The sequence below is a fragment of the Ornithodoros turicata genome, chromosome 6 (assembly GCF_037126465.1).
Source record: "Ornithodoros turicata isolate Travis chromosome 6, ASM3712646v1, whole genome shotgun sequence".
Lineage (NCBI taxonomy): Eukaryota > Metazoa > Arthropoda > Arachnida > Ixodida > Argasidae > Ornithodoros > Ornithodoros turicata.
This window is the reverse complement of record NC_088206.1, coordinates 12493451-12511923: the sequence shown is the minus strand read 5'-3', so window position 1 is coordinate 12511923 and position 18473 is coordinate 12493451. Positions and strand designations below refer to the sequence as shown.

Below are 18473 nucleotides of genomic sequence, written 5' to 3'. Positions count from 1 at the left end.
GGTAATATATTCAGGATTCCATGCAATTTTTGTTGCCAAAATTAAAGGTGGGGTTTTTGAGGAATTGACCTACGAACTTCGTGTACTTTCACTGAGGCAGCATGGTTCGTCTTATTCTACCTATTCTCCAGTAACACTCACATTTATGTGTGATACGCCGTTGGAAAGAGCAATTAATTATCTTTCATTTGGTGCATAGTTCGTAATTCTGCCATGCGTACTTCTTCCGCAATAAAAGTTTAAAGTGTGCGTAAAATCGCGCTCACGAGCGTTTTCGCGATTTTTTATCGAACAGTTCGTGAGAGGAAATGCCCGTTTTTTTAAATTAAGTGGTAGTCCGACATCTGTAGAATGCGCAAAAAAATTGGCGCTCCTCTAGCGTGTTCGTGGTGCGGACGAGACGCTCTCAAAGTACCACCCGAGGAAGATTCTGTGAAGCGCACGACGCCACCCAGGCACGCTCGTCAATTTTTTTCTCGACAACTACTGCGATCTCAAGTTTCGGACCAGTGGCACTGTTCATCATAGAGGTGTGGCTTTAGCATAAAAAAGAATCAACGAAATCGGAGGACCAAAGGGGACCGGCTTGCCTGATCTGAGATGAAATCGCCCTCTATTAGTTCTAAGCATGCTTCAATGAAGACATTTCTGCTTTCTAATGTGACTAATGCCATTTATCAGAAAGCATTCAAAGCTCATGCCTATGAATCGTGTGAATTGTTGATACGCGGGAATTTATACTACACTGCAAACCAGCAACTGGACCTATTTGCGCTAATTGTCATATCAGTCTTATCATAGCAATCACGATAGGCGTTCGAGTTCGTCAGTGGAACGCCAGGGACGGAAGACTTCTCAACACTGTCCGCAAAAATTGTCGTAAAAAAGTTCACATTATTGCCTGAAAAAGCTCGTGCTACAGCTCTAGCGTCCTGATATGGGGAAGTTGGTATCGATGAATAACAAGATGCGGTTCGCTAATGCACACACATGCTGCTATAGACACAGCCAGAGCCACAGTCACAGCCACAGTCATAGCAACGCAGTTCAAAAACACACTCGTGATCGCTGGCGATATTCTTTTTTATGCTTCTTATCCCTCGTTGCCTAGAGTTCTCTTCGTGTTTGTGAAGCCGACCAGCACCGAATAGCGCCCAGTTATGTCAGCGGGCACGGCAAAAGCTCGGGATAGCTGTCATCTTCGGCTGCCACGCTTTTAATCTTAATTGACGGGAAACTCGGACGGAGTCTGTCTTCCCATAACAGTGGACGCTTTCTTCGCTCTAAAAATCAATTTCTCTACTCGAAGAAATCGAAACCGCTCTGGCCTCCTTCTGTATGCCTCAACTGAGTCGTCGCACAATATACCATTTTCATTTTCACCATCCAGATATCAGCGTGAAAAAAGTTTAGTAATTCTAACGCTGAAGTTTCCTGCCGGTCCAGTATTTCTTCTTCTTCTTCTTCTTCTTCTTCTTCTTCTTCTTCTGTATTTTCCATTACGAAACATCTTCACCCATCTACTTCTTTTTTCTCCGAATTTCTTTCAAAAACATAGCTTTTGTATCACCTCTCGCCTATCATGTATTTATCTTTTTCGCGCCGGCTGTCTGCGCAATCTGGTAAAAATAACTTCGCGCCCTAACGATATCTCTGTCTTCCCCCACCCTTTTTTTTTTCTTCGGCGTGCTGCAGTGAAATCCTCCTCGAAGGTGATGATAAAGGATGTGGGAATCCGCACTTCACAACAGCATAGTTTCTTTCGCCTGTCCCTGTTGCACACGACCTAATGTTTATTGATGTATTGACTTCTTCTGGTGCAAACAAAACAACAAAAATTGAGCCACTGCCTGCGGGACGTTCTTATTGTCGCAGCAACACCCACGTTCTAGATACGACATGCGAAATCAAACAAACAATATGAAACCTAACACAGATACAAGAGAAGGGGGCTTCCCCGCACAAGTTGCGGGACTCTACCCCGATTCGTGTGGGTTGAAACTTGATTTGGTGAATTAGCGTGACACGCACGCGTGCCATGGTAGGCCCATCCCACAAATGTCCAGAAGATATAACTCCGTGGATATTTGGATATCCAAGGGAGCTTCGCGTGGATCAAAGTTACATCCAATGGATATCCATAGCAGCAGCATTTTCACCCTGATGTTTGGTCTCCTGTGGGTCTATTTAACGAACTTCACGAATATGTGGATATGTGCTGGACATGTTAGCACCCTACACTCTAAATCTTTTCACACCTTTAAAGGTGTAATAACGTGCATGGCGTACGCCTTTTTCGGTGTAATTTTGGTAACATCGTAATGGAGCACGGTTTCGCACAAATTTTCTTTACTCGAGTGTTGTCTATCCTCCAAAAATTCAGTCTTGCAACATCTCAACATTGTTCAACAGTATTGTAGACACTTGCGCGTGCCCGATTATCGGTAGCGATGCATATATGCATTAGCTCGTCCCTACGATATCTAAGACATAATGAAAGCAAGATTTGCACTGACATTTGATCTTTAGTAATGCTTTCCGAATTTTGTAAAATATCATCCTGGAGATGCAATGTTACGCAACCAGGTTGAATGTGCATAGCGCACACCTTTAAAGGTGTGAAAAAGTTTACAGTGTATAGCGTGTCTATTAGAAATGTCGTAAGTAATCGAAGGTCCCAGCACCGGCGTGCGGGATTGTGCCAAGAATCTGCTATATCCGGAATGGTTTGGTATCGATGGCTTCTAGTTAACGCATAAGGATGTGTCGTTCCGTCGCGTCCCATTGACAGGTCATGAAGACGTATAGCCAGGACAGTGCAGGTTGCACGCGGCGTTGTGTTGTCGAGATGCAAACAGCCGACGTACAAATGTGGACAGCAGGAGAATCATGACTATACGAAGACCAGAAACTGTGACCTTCTCACCACCCTCTGAAGTCTCCGCGTTTCTTGGCTACTGCCCTAAGGACAGGGTACATTGTGCAGTGCGTTGAGGGTCATTGGTGTATTTGGTCTAACTATTATCTCGTTAACTGGACACATTCATTAGTTGGACCCTGCTCGGTCTTTGTTGTGCCTCTTGGACACATTGGGGTTGTATTTGTTCTATTTCCAACTTTCTTTTCTATTCACGTGCTCCGGAGACGCCTGTCCCGATGTAAACATGTCATTAGCTTGATCTCTAATGACAGCCATCCCTCCTTGCAATGCCTCGTCCGCAGGCTTAAAGATGTTCGAAACTTTCAAGGCCGCTTGAGGTTTGCCTCTTCTGCCGCGAAATCCATTACACTTAATCCTTGAGTAATCTGTTTCTCTTGTTTCTCACGAAACAGAGATTTAATGGGTATTTGATTAGACTCGACGACAGCTCTGACTTCAGAAAACAATGAGTTTGGATCTGCAGAGCACGTGTTATTCAAATGAAGCTTTCGGAGTGGGATGCTCTTTTAATTAGAATTGGCGATGCGTTTAGAATTGAGTTGAAGCCTCGTTATGCATACGTTCAGTGGTCCTTAATTACGTTTGGAGATGGCGTTCGAGTACGACATGAGTTCCTGTATGTGACGGCTGGAACTTTGAATCTGTTGTAGCAACGCGAGCGGGCTGTGATACTCAGGACACATCGCACGTGCGGCGGACAACATGATATTGATCACAATGTCCATACTGCATGGGTGTATACCGCGTGTGTTTTGTACATCGTTGACGTTGCTTTGTTTTTGATACGCTATTCTTACGTTAGTGCGAAAGTGAGTGTTTGTGAAGAATACAGGTGAAATTTTGGTTGAAACAGCTAACACAGCTTTGTGAGAATGAATTGTTTCTCTAGCGGTAAGCCTAACGATGTCATTGCAGAAATAATTGGAGAGATTTTTGAAACAGGTTACATCAGCCGACGTAGCTAAACAGCCAGTAGGAATTCTGCAGTTATTGTTCTGCACCGTTGTGAGCAAAATCTATCGATTTAGCTAAACCTCCATCTCTCTATTGAATAGCTTCATTTTACGTCAATGATAAGAGTACGTTATTCTAGTTTTGGTATATCATGTATGTAAAATGTGTGCTGTAGGTGCTTGCTTGCATGCCCTCTCTGAATCTATGGACCTTTTTCACAACGCCCTATGCGCATGACCTCGAAACGCCGGAGAGGGTTATCTCCGTCTTCACTAGATGGCACTGTATGGGGACGACAGAAGTGGGGACCAGTGGGGAGACCGCGCGAACGGCGCGAGCTCGTCGGTCCCACTTCGGACCGGTTTTGGTCCCTTGTGCCACACAACGTGCACGTGTTTTGGCGCGCGCCGAGAGTGGTTCGCTGGAGATCCGCTAGGATGCGACGCGTATGTGAGAAGGTACATTGCGCGCTTGTTTTTCATATGTACTCCATATACTCCCTTCCTTTCATTCTCATCTATGAGCTAACCCTTCCAACAACATATTGTTCTGACTGTAAAGCTCTGTACATGTTGCATCACCATAAGCTTTCTGCCTTTCAATGCACGCCAGATGGGTCAAATGCGGAAACAGTACTGACCTTGAAAAGAAAAGTACGCTGCATTTGATCTATCCCAAGTACACACGCACCATAGAAAGGCTGGCAAGGAGGCTGGCAAGTCAGAAAGCCAAGAGGGGAGAAGTCAGTAACATTTAGGTAGAACAATGTTCTATGTGCCAGCGTCTTATAGTTCTACGTAGTAGCATGAATAACCTTGACAAAGAAAACCCTTGCAGAGCAACAATGCCTTGCTTGCTGTGGTCAGCGATAGCATTCAGACACGCGCGAAGACTCACGTTGTCAAGTTGGTTGTATGTGTCCCGTGACCAATCGCATTCAACCTTCTTCCCTTTGCTTCCCAATTCTCAATCCTGCCGAGTCAGCAACAGAATGTTTGAAGGAAAACTAGTGCTTATTGGCCCGTCATTATTCGATTATGGGCCGAGAGAGCAGAAATTTAAACAGTTTGGATACGCTGTCCTCCTTTCTGATAACGACAGTTTAATTATTTTTTTCTTTACTCTGTTTCTTACACACTTTTATTTCCATTTATTACAGCCCTCTGCACGATGCCGGTTGATAACTTAACGGTAGACATGAATGTATCCTGTCTCAACGAGTTGTGTGTCTCCGAAGCCGAGTACCTGGACCTTTTGGAAGAGTACGTCTTCCCTTCCCCCTACGAATGGGGTCTTATCAGCCTTCACGTCGCCGTCTTCGTCGTCGGTCTCGTCGGGAACGCTCTAGTGTGCATTGCCGTCTACCGAAACCCCAGCATGAGGACGGTCACCAACTATTTCATCGTAAACTTGGCCGTGGCTGACTTTATGGTCATCCTGGTCTGTCTGCCACCCACTGTGCTATGGGACGTCACAGAGACCTGGTTCTTCGGAGGTGCGCTGTGCAAGATCGTCCTCTACTTGCAGGTAAGTTGTGTGTGCGTCTAAGTTTATTTTCATCGCGTCTTCCGTTTAGTGGAGGGCTCTGAGTGCTTAACGTACGCTGGACCGTATTCTGAAACAATGCTCCCTTCGACCCTACACTCGAGCTGTTCCTCGAGATCGGCATTGGCTAGAAACTCTCTGGCTCGAAAGAGGAAATCCTTCTCGCTATCTTCGAGTACCCACACTGTACGCCGGTATTTCCTTCAAACCCAATGGCTTCCCGAGTAGAGGAGCGTTTCGTTCCTTCACTCACTGAAGTCGAGGCGAGGATCGTTTTTGAATACCGCCGTGAGGAACATTTTGTCGGAGGTCTTTTGTTTAGGAGGCTCTGTTGGAGTCGTAGGTAGTCCATTGTCTTCAGCACTTGTCAGCTTCCTCCATAGCTCTGTAAGGAGCACGACGTGACTGATGCGACGGAGCAGTGTATATGTATACAGAGGAATCCGAAAGGCTAGCCATTTTTCGCTTCACAAAATTCCGGCGCTCGATAAATACACTCCCAGGAAATCCTTCTGCTTCTTCTTCTTCCTCTTCCTCCGCACAGATTTTTTTTTTTTTTATTTCAGTGACAGCATAAAAGTGATACATTAAGGCTGAAAGGCCATCCGGATCATAGCCGAAGCTAGTGCGATCCGTAGAAACATGTCAAACAAATATATATGACAGCAGTATACACTGAACCCCAATACTACTACACTAAAAATATAGTCACAAAAAATCCTAAACAGTGTTATCTATATTGATTCAAGACCAGTACTGTGAAGTAAGTGCCTATGTAATGCTAATTTAAAGTTCCTAGATGAAATTACAGATAGTGGTAAGGAATTCCACTTAATTACACCTTGATATTGTAAAGTACGCATCCCATGCTCATTCGCCTGTTGTTGTACTAAGAGATGATGCCCTAACACAGAGCGGCTGGTGCGAGTGGAAAGATGAAGACCTAGAACTAGCCCTTCAGTAATAATACATTTCCTTATCATCAATACAGTCCTTTCAAAACACAGTGTGTTAAATGGCAGAATGTGCAGTGTTTCATACAAAGGTAGACATGATTGCCTAGGATGTGCATTCAATATTGTGCGAATTATACGGTTTTGAAGAAGTTCAATGGGTCTTAAGTAAGTTTTATAAGTGTGCCCCCATGATTCAACGCAATATAAGAGGTGGCATTGGACTAATGAGAAATACAGAGTTCTTAAGACAGCCAGAGGGAAGATTTTGCTCACCCTGTACAAAGCACCACACGCTTGAGATAACTTAGAACATACTTGTGAAATATGTGGCTTCCAGTTAAGATGGAGATACTGCCCGTGATCCACAAAGAGAGATTTTTTTTTACCTGACGTCTGCGTAACGTGTGCACTTCTTCCTACTCCTTTTCAATAAACCCAATAATAATTGGGAGTAGAGTGGAGCCGGCCTAAGGTGGGTCAATAAACCTGCTTCTTGTCCATTTGTTGTATCTTCGTTGCGGCTCATCACATGTACTCAGCAACACCGGTTTCGGTCACCCTGGCAACGCTTTAATCTTGTCGTTCGCAATCTTCTTGTTGTATACACCATGCCAATACCAGCAAATTGAATGTCCTTTTCATGGTGCCCGCCGTTGCTACAGGACGCGCTCCGCCTCGAATTCATTTAGGCCGCTGGGAGATCTTTGCCGTTTCACGACCCCCCGCCCCCCTCGCTTCCCCCGAAGTGATGTGGAAAACAGTAAATGCAAAGGCCAATCACCGGTGAATACAGCTTTGTCGTTAATTCGATGTGTCGATTAAAATATAAGCGCATCGGAAAATTGTTTCTTGAGGATGACTCCGAAAGGTGTTGGCGTTACCATTTAACGTCGTTCACTTACGAAATAAACAGCTTTTCTGCTGTGCAGGTATAAGACATTATGACACTTACACTGCTCATGCTCGTGCTTTATTTACAAACAAACCAAGAGTTCGGTTGCCATGCATATGGCTTCTGAACCTGCTTGGATTTCTTGTTTTTATTTCAACGTTCAATGTGCGACGGCCAGTTCCTTTTGGTTTCGTGCTTATTTTGAATTCATTGCAACTGAATGAACTGCAATTTATTTGACGAAACTTAATTGACTGCCACATCCTTGCTATGTGATTGTCACAGAATATTAAGCCGGCAACATCTCATGTAGACACGCTGTTTTTATTTCAGCGAGTTTTTGCAACTTTTCTCACGCAAGAGACATGTAATAACTAGCACTAAGTTGCATTTGTTCCACTTTAATACACTTGGACACTTTTGTACGCTATGAACAGGACCATGCTAGTGAATGATAAAAGCTCGCAACTGGGGCGCGTTTCTCGCCACGTCACAGCTTCGCAAGGTCGCGTTTGCTCCGCCCTCACCAGCGCTATGCCAGACCATCGCTTTGCACTGCCTGAATCGCCGCCGCAAACCATCAAGCTATATTTCACCATAGTCGAGCCGCACGAGAACGCGTGGAGAATAAAGCGATCATAATACTTGGGGAAAATTCAAACTACAGAACGATAAAACAAACGGCACAACGCAACACTGACTACAACCTAAATGACTTTTATTGACGTTTTCTTTAAATATTTTACCAAGTATACCAACCAGCCCAAACCATCTCTTTCCGTTCTACAATCCGTTCTACAATCCGTTCTACATTTATCGTCAGTTGGCTGCTTGTGTTTTATTCGCGATACCTGAAGCTTCACGAAAATACTGCATGAAAGATATGACACAGGATTGATATTTTCGTGTCATCAGGATATGGCACGACAGATAGCTTACTTGGATTGTGTACACTAGTATTAACACAATGCTAGCAGGATTAATTCGGAACACTTTTGTTACCATGATCTCTTTGTTCCTTTACCCCCACGTGATAGCGAAGGCATCCTTATGACTGCGGTATCTTCGCACTGTGTCGTGATCAGCCATGCCTTCCTTATTTAAGAGCACGCAAAAATGTGCTTCCAACGCGAACGTCGAACATCGAATTATTTCCGTCGTTCAGTCTCGTCTACTAACGCCGACGTTCATAGTCTCACGGGCTGGCAGGGAACGGCTCCTCCGCGAAGCGTACCACGTGGCCGGCCTGCTGCTATGGTGATTTGCGGAGTGAACGCAAACTTCCGAGTCTACGACGTGGCGGTGTGAACACGCCTCTGACCATTCAACAGCCACCCACGCACCGCAGGCGAAGGCGGAGCAAATGCGAACTTGCGAAGCTACGAAATGGTGAGGAACGCTCCCCAGGAAGCCCTGAGGCACGCGCAGGCTAGTGGTTGTGAAGAGTGTATAAGACCAACTGCGCTGAAGGAGCGGTGGTACCAGCGGAAGCTTAAATTTACATATCAACTTTTCAACCATCAGAGGCCATGCATAGAAGGTGGTTGACGCTGCTCGGATGGTGGGTGTCTTGCCATAGGCGGTAGAACGGCACAGCGAGGTGGATATAGCATAGAGATGACATAGCCAGTCTGATTGCCGTCCAACCGCCGTATTCTCAGTCAGCCCTGTGGGATCCCTGCGCTTCCAGGTACCCTTTCAGTAGGTTTGGAAGCGCTTCCTGCACGTGCAACGAACGCGTGCCCAATGCGTTGCCAAAGGTACTGGAAGCTATGTCCCTCGAAGCAGAGGGATCCCTCAGGGCTGACTGAGAATACGACGGTAAGTCAGTAACCATCTGTCTAGTTCTGGAACTGACCAGACTAAATGAGCAACCGCAGTTTGGCGAAGCTGAATGCTGGCCACGAGGCCACCAGTGGGTGCCCCCCAATCATCACAGGCTAATAGAGGTCAGCGGCACTGGACTACATGCAATACACTCACGGGCGACTCGGTGCTGGTGTTCGAGAACAGTCCCGGTCACCAATTGTAGCAACGAATAAACATGGCCACGTTCCACATTGTGGAACCGTTTAATGAATATGAGTGATGACAGCTCGCGAACCAGGACCACTTATGGCGTGCACAAGTGCCGATAGCTGTGCGGCTACACGTTGAGTTGGCGTAAATTTGTGGAACCTAGTCATCTAGCTATCGCAGACTCATATCGTGTGGTTCAGTGAACAGGCACACACACACACACACACACACACACACACACACACATATACCCAACACACAGACGACGATGACACAAGGAGCTCTGATGAAGCTCAAAAAGAGCAGCCGTCTCAGAACTCACAAGGGAAAGACTTTGGTGGACCTTGTCTCGCAAAGCCATAAACGCAACTACAAAATCAAAGTTCTTCCTCGTGTGGTTCTGCACGAACGTATTTCGTAATCAATTGTGTACCTTTCATTCCGTATAACACACCAGCGCCAAGGCTGCAAACTGCTTTACGTCGTTCACATTGCAAATTGGGTTCCTTCAAATAAGGCAATGCGCCGCCATGTGTGTGTATGCCGGCTCAGTTTTCGCTGCGGGATGATGAACAAATGCAATATGATATGCTGGTGCACCGCACAATGCAAAGCTATATCAGCGCCTTGCTCAATTCAAGCGAGGCGTTCGTTTGAGTTGCCTTCTGATGTTTGCAGAGCGTAGCCTCAAGGCAAATATCACGAATACACTGTCCTTTTAGAGGAAGCCTTATAGCTTCCGCTGGGGGGCGTCTGTGTTGTAGACTCAACGTCTTTGCTCGTGGGGGGGGGGGGGATGTGTTTATTGAAAAAAGAAAAAGGGAGGAAAGGTTAGTCAGGCGAAGGCCGACTTGCTCGTGGGAGTTGCATGGCGGCGGCTGGCTCGCCAATATTTCGTTTCATAACGTTCAAGATGCACGCGCCTTCGTGTTACCATGGTTGGCGAAAAAGCAAGTTACAGAAAGTGTGAGGGAATTAAATTACGTAGTCTTGCTTTTCGTGGCCGTTCTTTCCGTGTTTTTTCCGGACACGAATAATTTTCTGAGTCCATAGTTGTGGCCTTATGTTGGCTTCGACTTGGCTTGTGGAGCATAAAAGGTAGAATGTGGCCTACCAAGCGCAATGCCATCTGCCGGAGGTGAAGTGAAATATAGGAGCTTCACAAGAGTGAGGCACGGCGCTTTGTATAGAACTCCCGTCAACTTCTCTCCTCTCATGTTCCCTCTGGCTGGTAGTGGAGGCAGTAATGGCGGTAGAGCAGTCGGCGTCACTCGTGCGAGTAGCGTGACGAATGTAGCTGGAATGGGAGGACATGAGATGGAGTGTAGGCTAAAGTAGATGTCAAAGGAGTTATCGAGTATTTTTCGGTGAAAGATCCTCTGGGACGTTTCTTATCATCCAACGTGCCAGTTATGAAGTGCACGAAGTGCTTTCTCTCGAAGAAGTAGACGATCGAGGCTCTGAAGGCAAAGCTCAGAAAGCCTCGTCTATGTCAGAGCTTCCTCCGTCTGCTGCTTGTCTTCGCTGCCAGTCCTCAGGCTCAAGGTTACGTAGCCCACGTCATCTACTAGATACATACTACGTTGCACAGAATACCCACCTGCACGAATACGGCATTGCTCCACACATATTACAGCGATAGCTGTAAAGTGGAGATATAAAGGGGGATGGGGTGATTCTGGAGTCGGTGCAAGAGTGTCGAAGCACGGTGGTCTCAAGCATCCCATGGAAGCATCCAGTAAAGCGCTTCCGGCAGCGCCTCACAGAGGGCGCCACAGTCTCACGTTGTATGAAGTCACTGGATCGGGGAAAGTGCCGCCATCCTCTGATCTTTGCCACCGCGACCTTGGACCATTAATGGCGGCCGTAGCATGCCAACCCATGCTGCGGTCGCCATTTTTGTTCCAAGGTCGTGGCGGGAAGGGAAAAGATGGCGTTACTTTCCCCAATCCAGTGACTTTAACGTTGTAATGTCTCAGGTGGACCCGACAGCTGTCGCTGTTGGTTAAATAGCGCGAAGGATGCGCGTTAATTCTGCCATATTTTTTTGCATAAAGTTTGTATTTGTTAAAAATGAAGAACCTGTATTCTTTCGCTCAGCTCTATATATATGCAGGACTCGCCCTCACAGCCCCGCTTCTATTGTATATAATTATGTGCCTTTGGAAATAAAGGAATCTGAATCTGAATTCATACTGAACACCAGTAAATTTCTGAAAATTGTTTGGGTTTTCGAAGCCACTTGAATTCGTTCTCGCTTAGCACACTACAATAAATGACAGCTGTGAAGACACCGAACATGAATTCCGCACTTCCTGATTGATCTGAGAGTCGGAAAGGGACACCCCTGACCTTACCATGTAACAGTTCATGTTCACGTCACCTATTCGCCTAACCTAATGTATGGTAACCTACCTAATATACTCTTTCATTTTCTCTTCTTTCTCAGTGTGTGTCCGTGTCCGTCTCCGTGCTAACCCTAACCTTCATCTCTGTGGACCGGTGGCGCGCCATCTGCCGACCCCTGCACGCCCCGGGCACCCCTGGAGCACGCGCCGCCATCAGCACCATATGGTGCGTCTCTTGTCTCATGGTACTGCCTGAGCTGGTTGTCCTGGACACTCGTCGAGGCCCCGTTCCCGGTACGATCTACCTGACCGACTGCACGTACACCTGGTCCCCTGGTTATACGAGCGTCTACCAGGTGTGCCTGGTGTTCTTGCTCTACGTGGTTCCCTTCACGCTCATGTCTGCGGTGTACTACCAGATAGCTCGTGTTCTGTGGCGCCTTCCCGCCCTGCAGGAATGTCGTAATGGACTGCCGCCTCCACAGACGTTGGCCAGGAGGAAGGCAGCCAAGATGTTGTTGGCAGTGGTGACTCTGTTTGGACTGTGCTACATGCCAGTGCATACGCTCAATTTGCTGCGCTACACGACGGATTTACCGCAGACGCCGCTGATGAGTGTGGCGTCGCTGCTGTCTCACTGGTTGTGCTATTTCAATTCGGCGATCAACCCGATCGTGTATAACTTCATGAGCGGTAATGTCTTCTTACTCTCTTTAATGCCTGTGGGGAAGGCACGTGGGGCAAAGGGATAGTGGTCAAGGTCAAAGTGGTCATGCTAGAATTTTTGCTTAAAGGGACGGTCGCATCCGTTCCAGTGGATTTGGAAACTATAGCGTCATTTTATCCCTCCTGGACCAGTAACCACGGTATCGAAAATCCCACGCCAAAGAGCAGGCGTAGTTTGACTGTTATTCGACGGAATATATATGACGAGAGCAGACGTCGGATGTTGAGAGTATGCCGGAATTCCCTCTCTGGAAAAACGAGAAAACGTCACTCCCTCAGAACCAATGAGGGCGTGGCCTTGAGAACAGGAATGCCGGGCGTCTCATAAAGTTACGGAGCATCAAGACAACGCCTCTCCTCTTCTGAGCGCTGCGCGCTCTCTCTGCTCCGCTTAGGGAGTGGCGTCACGCCGCCGGAGCTTCTGCAGCCGCGGAAGCAGTGCTGGTCTATGAAATCTGTTTATGTAATATCTAAGCACTTTTCGGACGAAAAAATTAGCCATGTGGATTGTCGGACGATGTGGTATCTGTTTCATAGACGGGTTTCCGGATGCGACAGTCCCTTTACGAAATTTCCCCAAAATTTCCTGAGAACGGTTTTTCTTGTGTTTCTCCCGATTAAAACGCGGCGTTTTCTTTCGTTTTTACCACATGTGATTGAAATGGAGCCCTCCTCCTCCACGTTCCTCCTTCCTCTCGCATTTCTCCTTTCGCTTCTTGAATACTACATTGCGGGGTCCTGGGATGCCTCCTTACGGTGGGTTTACACGCGGCTTGCGCAAAAGCGGCGAGGAGGCAACCATGGGCGTACAATGCAGCGAGCGGTGACGTCGTTGGTGACGTAATCGGGCACAGCGGTGACAGGACCAAACCGCTCGATCGCCATGGCGCGTCGCTAAGGGGTATCATCTTCGTATAATTTCGGTACATAATTTCAGTTCTCTCGCGCAAAAAACGTTCGCTTGCCGAACGTAATGCTCTGGCTGCGTGTCGAGGAACACCCTTGACAAACCTCTGACAAACAAAAACGAAAGAGAAGCGTTTCATAGTCCCTGTTAAGGAAGATGTGGACAAACAGCTGGGCTCGTGCGAACTAATCCCCGAGCTAAGAGGGCGTGCATTATTATTCCTTTTGGGTTTTTCTCAGTAAACGTTTTGCTCTGGCTCCGATCGTCTGGCTCTTCCTCTACACAAATTTGGTGCCGAAACCCGGGAACCCCTGCTAGGGACTTGAGAGTGGAGGACATTCACAGGCCAGCACGATGACGGAGGCGTCACAGGAATCGACTTCGAGGGTTTTCCTCCTGCAAAAGAGGAAGTCGTTTCGGCAGAGATTGACCACTGTACTGAATGAAGCCGAGCAAGCTATGCAGGTCGTTGGAAGCTCTCAGGATCACACCACTCGTTGTGAGGTACTGCTTGAGCGCATCGTCAAATTCTCAGCCAGCCTGGATGACGTGGACAGAAAGTTGGAGTCTATGTTTACAGTCGAGGAGGTTGAAGCGGAACTTGAGAGGATGATCGACTATCAAGACCGGGTAACCACCATCACCTGCTTACTGAAGAAACATATCGTCGCGCAGTCTTTGAGAGGTGGTTCCATACTGGAGTCCAGAAATCCTGGTGAGCTGGCGCTTCCCATTGGAGAACGTAGTCGAACTGTAGGAGATAGCCGTCACAGACCGCAGTTACCGAAGTTGGAACTCCTCAAATATAATGGCAGTCAAGAGCACTGGCAGGAATTCTGGATAAGGTTCGAATCCCTGGTAGACAGCAATGCTTCCTTGTCGAACAACGAGAAGATGTCCTACCTGACAGCGGTTCTTACTGGCGAGGCTGCAGCTTCAATAAAGGGCCTCCAGCTGACGGGAGATATGTACGACACTGCGGTCAAGATGATTAAGGAAAGATTTGGAAATCCAAACATGCTGGTACAGTTTCATCTGAAGCGGTTGCTAGGTCTTCAGCCAATACGCTTCTCCCGCAATGTTCTCGAACTGAGACGTCTTCACGACACAGTGAAGGCTCATATGAGGAGTTTAGAAGCGCTGGGTACTACCTCAAAGTCGTTTTGCTCTCTACTGTTTCCTGTTCTACAACAAGCGGTTCCGCAAGATATGATTCTCAGCTTCCAGAGGAAGGTTCACGGCGACGAACAATCGCTTGGAACTACATCGGCAGAAGATCGGTATGAGATACTTCTCACGAAGTTGCTAGACTTTATCAAGATGGAAGCTGAGTGCAGGGAGCAACTGCCACTGGCTACAGGAGATAGTGTCTACGACACGAGGAGGCCTATTCAGACGACCCAGAGGAAGTTACGGCAAACTTCTTCTTAAAGACTATCGTCCGCCTCCGCTCTTGGCGTCGAAGCCAGGAAACCGACTACCAATCGTGACAAGACGGAGCCCTGCCTCTTTTGCGGGAATGATCACGAGATGCTGAATTGCAACTTACAAGCAAATGTGGCAGAGTTGGAAGAAAGGCTTCGTAGCAGCCACAGATGCTTCCGATGCGGCAAACAGTATCATACAGCAAAGGTCTGCCGATCATTTCGTAGCCTCAAATGCAGAAAAGGTAATGGACGACACTTAACGGTGCTGTGCAAGCAGAAGAGTACAGTAGCAAGGTCTGGAGGGACGGTACTCGCAAGTGGCACGTGGCAACGTACAGGTTTGCGACAGGACATAGTCCTGCTGCAGACTGCGCAAGTAGTCGTTTGCGCGGCCGGAGGAAAGGAGAAGTGCGTCCGTATCCTCATATATGGGGGAAGTCAAAGAAGTTTCGTTAAGCGAACACTGTCCAAGAAGTTGCAATTACCGACTGTTGGGAAAGAGCATTTGGTAATCAATACGGTAGGCAAGGCTGGAACCGAATCGTTGCATCGTAGGGTCAAAGTCAGGCTTCGGTCGCAGTATACTTCCGAGGAAGTTTGCATCGAAGCTCTTGAGATACCAGAAATCTGCATCGGCAATCTTCCTAATATTGACCGGAAATCTCTTGCTCAGCTGAAGTCCGAGGGAATGTCTTTAGCAGATGAAGCTACGTTCGCTGACGCGTCACCTGAAATACTGATACTCGTAGGAGCAGATTTCTATGGGTCCGTTGTCGCAGGGAGACAAGTACGAGTTCGTGACAATCTCATCGGCATGGAAACCATTTTCGGGTGGACTCTACAAGGCCCTACGGGAAAGCAATCAGGTTACGAGTCTAACGTCCTACATGTGCAAGTGTCCAGCGTTAACCACGACGAGGTCTCCAATGCGCTGCAGTCTTTCTGGGAGTTAGAGCACCTTGGTATTGTTGACAGTGAAGAGTCGGAGAGCAAGAAGCATGAAGTTTCCAGAGGTTTCAGGACACAACCAGATTTGAAGATGGTCGTTATACAGTACGCCTGCCGTGGAATGAAGACTTCGTCTCACGACTGGGAAACAACAAGGCTGTAGCGGAGCAGCGGTTACGCAGCGCAACTCGTACTCTTTTGAGAGATCAAGAGGTCATGAACGAATACGATCAGGTGATACGACAGTATCTCATTAACGGTCATGCCGAGCGTATTGATGCAGCATCACCATCACCTGTTGCTGCCCCGGAATATTACATGCCACATCATGCAGTTATCAGACGCGAGAGGGAGACTACGAAGGTTAGAATTGTATTCGACGCCTCATCGAGTGCTCCGGGTTTTCTATCCCTGAACCAAGTTCTGCACGCCGGTCCAAACTTGAACTCTGACATCCTTTCTCTGCTCTTAAGGTTTCGAATGCATCGCATAGGCATGGTGGCAGACATCGAGAAAGCTTTCTTGCAGATTGCACTTCACAAACAGGATACAGACGCTCTGCGCTTCTTATGGTAACAGTCCCTTTAAAGGTCGTTATGCATGTGGTGAACGGAATTTGTCGCTGCTTCCTCAGTAACGGTTTACGAAGAACAATTATTTTCCCACTTATCTTTAGTTGAGGTGCAGCATCTTTACAAATGCCACGCACTCACATGGCTATGCAGAAGGTCGTGATTGAGTACGCAGACGAAACATTGACGACGAGCTTTAATATGTAAATTTCCCATTTGTATGTCTTAGAAATATCGTGAGTTAATCAGTATAACCATTTCTTACTTGTCCACAGGTAAATTCCGAAAAGAATACAGCAATTCATTCCGGTGGCTCTTCAAGCGAGTCCTCCTGTGTGGTGCAGTTCGCGATGAGCAGACGACATCTGAACTCTAGCTGTCGTCTGCAACTTCACCCTCGGAGACATATCGTCCTAAACTGCCCAGGTGAAGTGACTGTAGCTGAATTTCTCGACAGAAAAAGCAACACGCCACCAAACAGAACTTGTGTTCGGTGCTCTACTCTGATGTCCCATAGGAACAGTCACCGAGAAGATGATTCCAGGTTTTCTTATTTCAAGCTTTGTACATAGGACCCGTTGGTTGATGATCAAGTGCACACTTTTCCCGATGACCTCACTCTCAGTTGCGAAGGGCCTGAAACTGGTCCAATCACAGAGCGCCTGCCGTAAGTACGATATATTTGCTACATTTAGAGGAGGACAAGAAAGTGAGGTGTAAAACAGGATGACTCTTATAGTGGTTCGTGTTATGGAGTCATGTCTCCTCTCTCCGACGCTTATGCATCGTTTGGGTGCAGTAAATAATGCTTGATGTAGAATACTTCTCTCATTTCTCATTGCCATTTTGTAATAACTGTCGTGTCATCTTAATGGTGTACAAATTGCCCTCTTATCTCACGAAGAATTATCACGACAGAAAACGATGAAAAGCTGCAGGAGGCTAGGATGGTTCTAGATACATGACGAGCCCCATGCATCACATTCTTGCCGCTGCAGCTGCGTCGCTGAACCGCGTCAAGAAGGAGGGCGGGTTTCGCTATATTTCCCGTCTTCATAACCCTCGGAGTTATCACGCGGGCATTGCTCATCATGAATGTGTTATTTTTTCTACGTTCATACTGACGATGGAAAATTTCGTGCGATCATTTCCGAAGAAAAGCTGGACTGGATTGGATTGTGTAAAAGTGCCACAAGGACGTTGCCAGTGTACCGTGAACTCGAAAAAAACAAATGTGTGAATGTTCGTTGTACTGCGAAGTGCTGCAGTAAAAAAATATGTTTCGAACTTGGTCCGGGTCTTTTGGTCCGAGTCTATAGTCCTGATAGTTTGCAGAAGTGATTTTGCCGTAGAATATTGTTACCTCAATTTCTCTCTTTCTTTCTTTCTTTCTTTCTTTCTTTCTTTCTTTCTTTCTCTTAGACGGCTCTCAGAGGTAGAGATGGGCTATTATTCTTCCACGTTTTTGGCGCTCCCACTCTAACGGCCGTATTCTGAAACGATCCTCGACTTGGCCTCCCACTCGAGATGCTCCTCACGAGCGCGCTACTGGCGTAGCGCCAACGTTTCCTTGACACCCGATAGCGCCTCAAGTGAAGGAGCGCTTCCTCACCGCTTCACTCGCAGGAGTCGAGCCGCGGTGCCGAGACGAGGATCGTTTAAGAATACAGCCGTAAGTGTTTAGTACCTACTCGAGTTTTGTCACTTTGCGTTGCATGGACGTAGAAGGCTAATGAACACGAAATATTTAGAGCACTTCCCTAGCAGGATACGTCACGCATATCAGCGTTAGTCTTTCCATGTGACGCTTCACCAATGCTTCGTTGATCACCGTCGGCGGCGCCCTTGTCGTCTTAGACGCGCAATACGCTTTATTTGAATGTTATTACGAAAAACGAGTCATGAGAAAGGTAAGGCGGCGCATATCTATCATCATCTTGTCATCTTGTATCATATATGTCATCTTACGAGCCTCTGCGTATTGAACGCCTGGCTGCGTACTTCATCCATTAAAGGAGCAACGAGAGGTTACGTTTAACGTGGATCGAAACTCTGCCTCATTCGTCAAACTGTCCCTCAAAAATCACCGTGCGAAATATTTTCGCTCTGCTTTACTTTGCTTTTTTTTTCTTTCTAACATGTATCTATCTATAGTCAATTATCGTCTTATAGGCTCCGGGGCCGTTTATAGGCAAGTTAATAAATGAAATGAAAAAATGAAATTAAATAATTTGATAT

At 47.0% G+C, this 18473-nt stretch overlaps 1 protein-coding gene across 6 annotated transcripts in view; it reads left to right on the top strand.

The window, feature by feature from the left end:
* The window catches only part of LOC135399107 (orexin/Hypocretin receptor type 1-like), a 109730-nt gene extending 92203 nt beyond the window's left edge, over positions 1-17527 (top strand). For 3 of the 6 annotated variants that reach the window (XM_064630811.1, XM_064630812.1, XM_064630813.1), the window contains 4 exons: positions 5055-5422; positions 11757-12348; positions 16511-16661; positions 16808-17527. In XM_064630811.1, the coding sequence (XP_064486881.1) occupies positions 5066-5422; positions 11757-12348; positions 16511-16611 (1050 nt within the window). In that variant the 5' untranslated portion in view covers positions 5055-5065 and the 3' untranslated portion in view covers positions 16612-16661; positions 16808-17527. Of the gene's footprint in view, positions 1-5054; positions 5423-11756; positions 12349-14014; positions 16236-16510; positions 16662-16807 lie in introns of those variants that run through there. The other 3 variants (XM_064630815.1, XM_064630814.1, XM_064630816.1) reach the window with 3 other exon arrangements.
* The last annotated feature ends 946 nt before the right edge of the window (positions 17528-18473 follow it).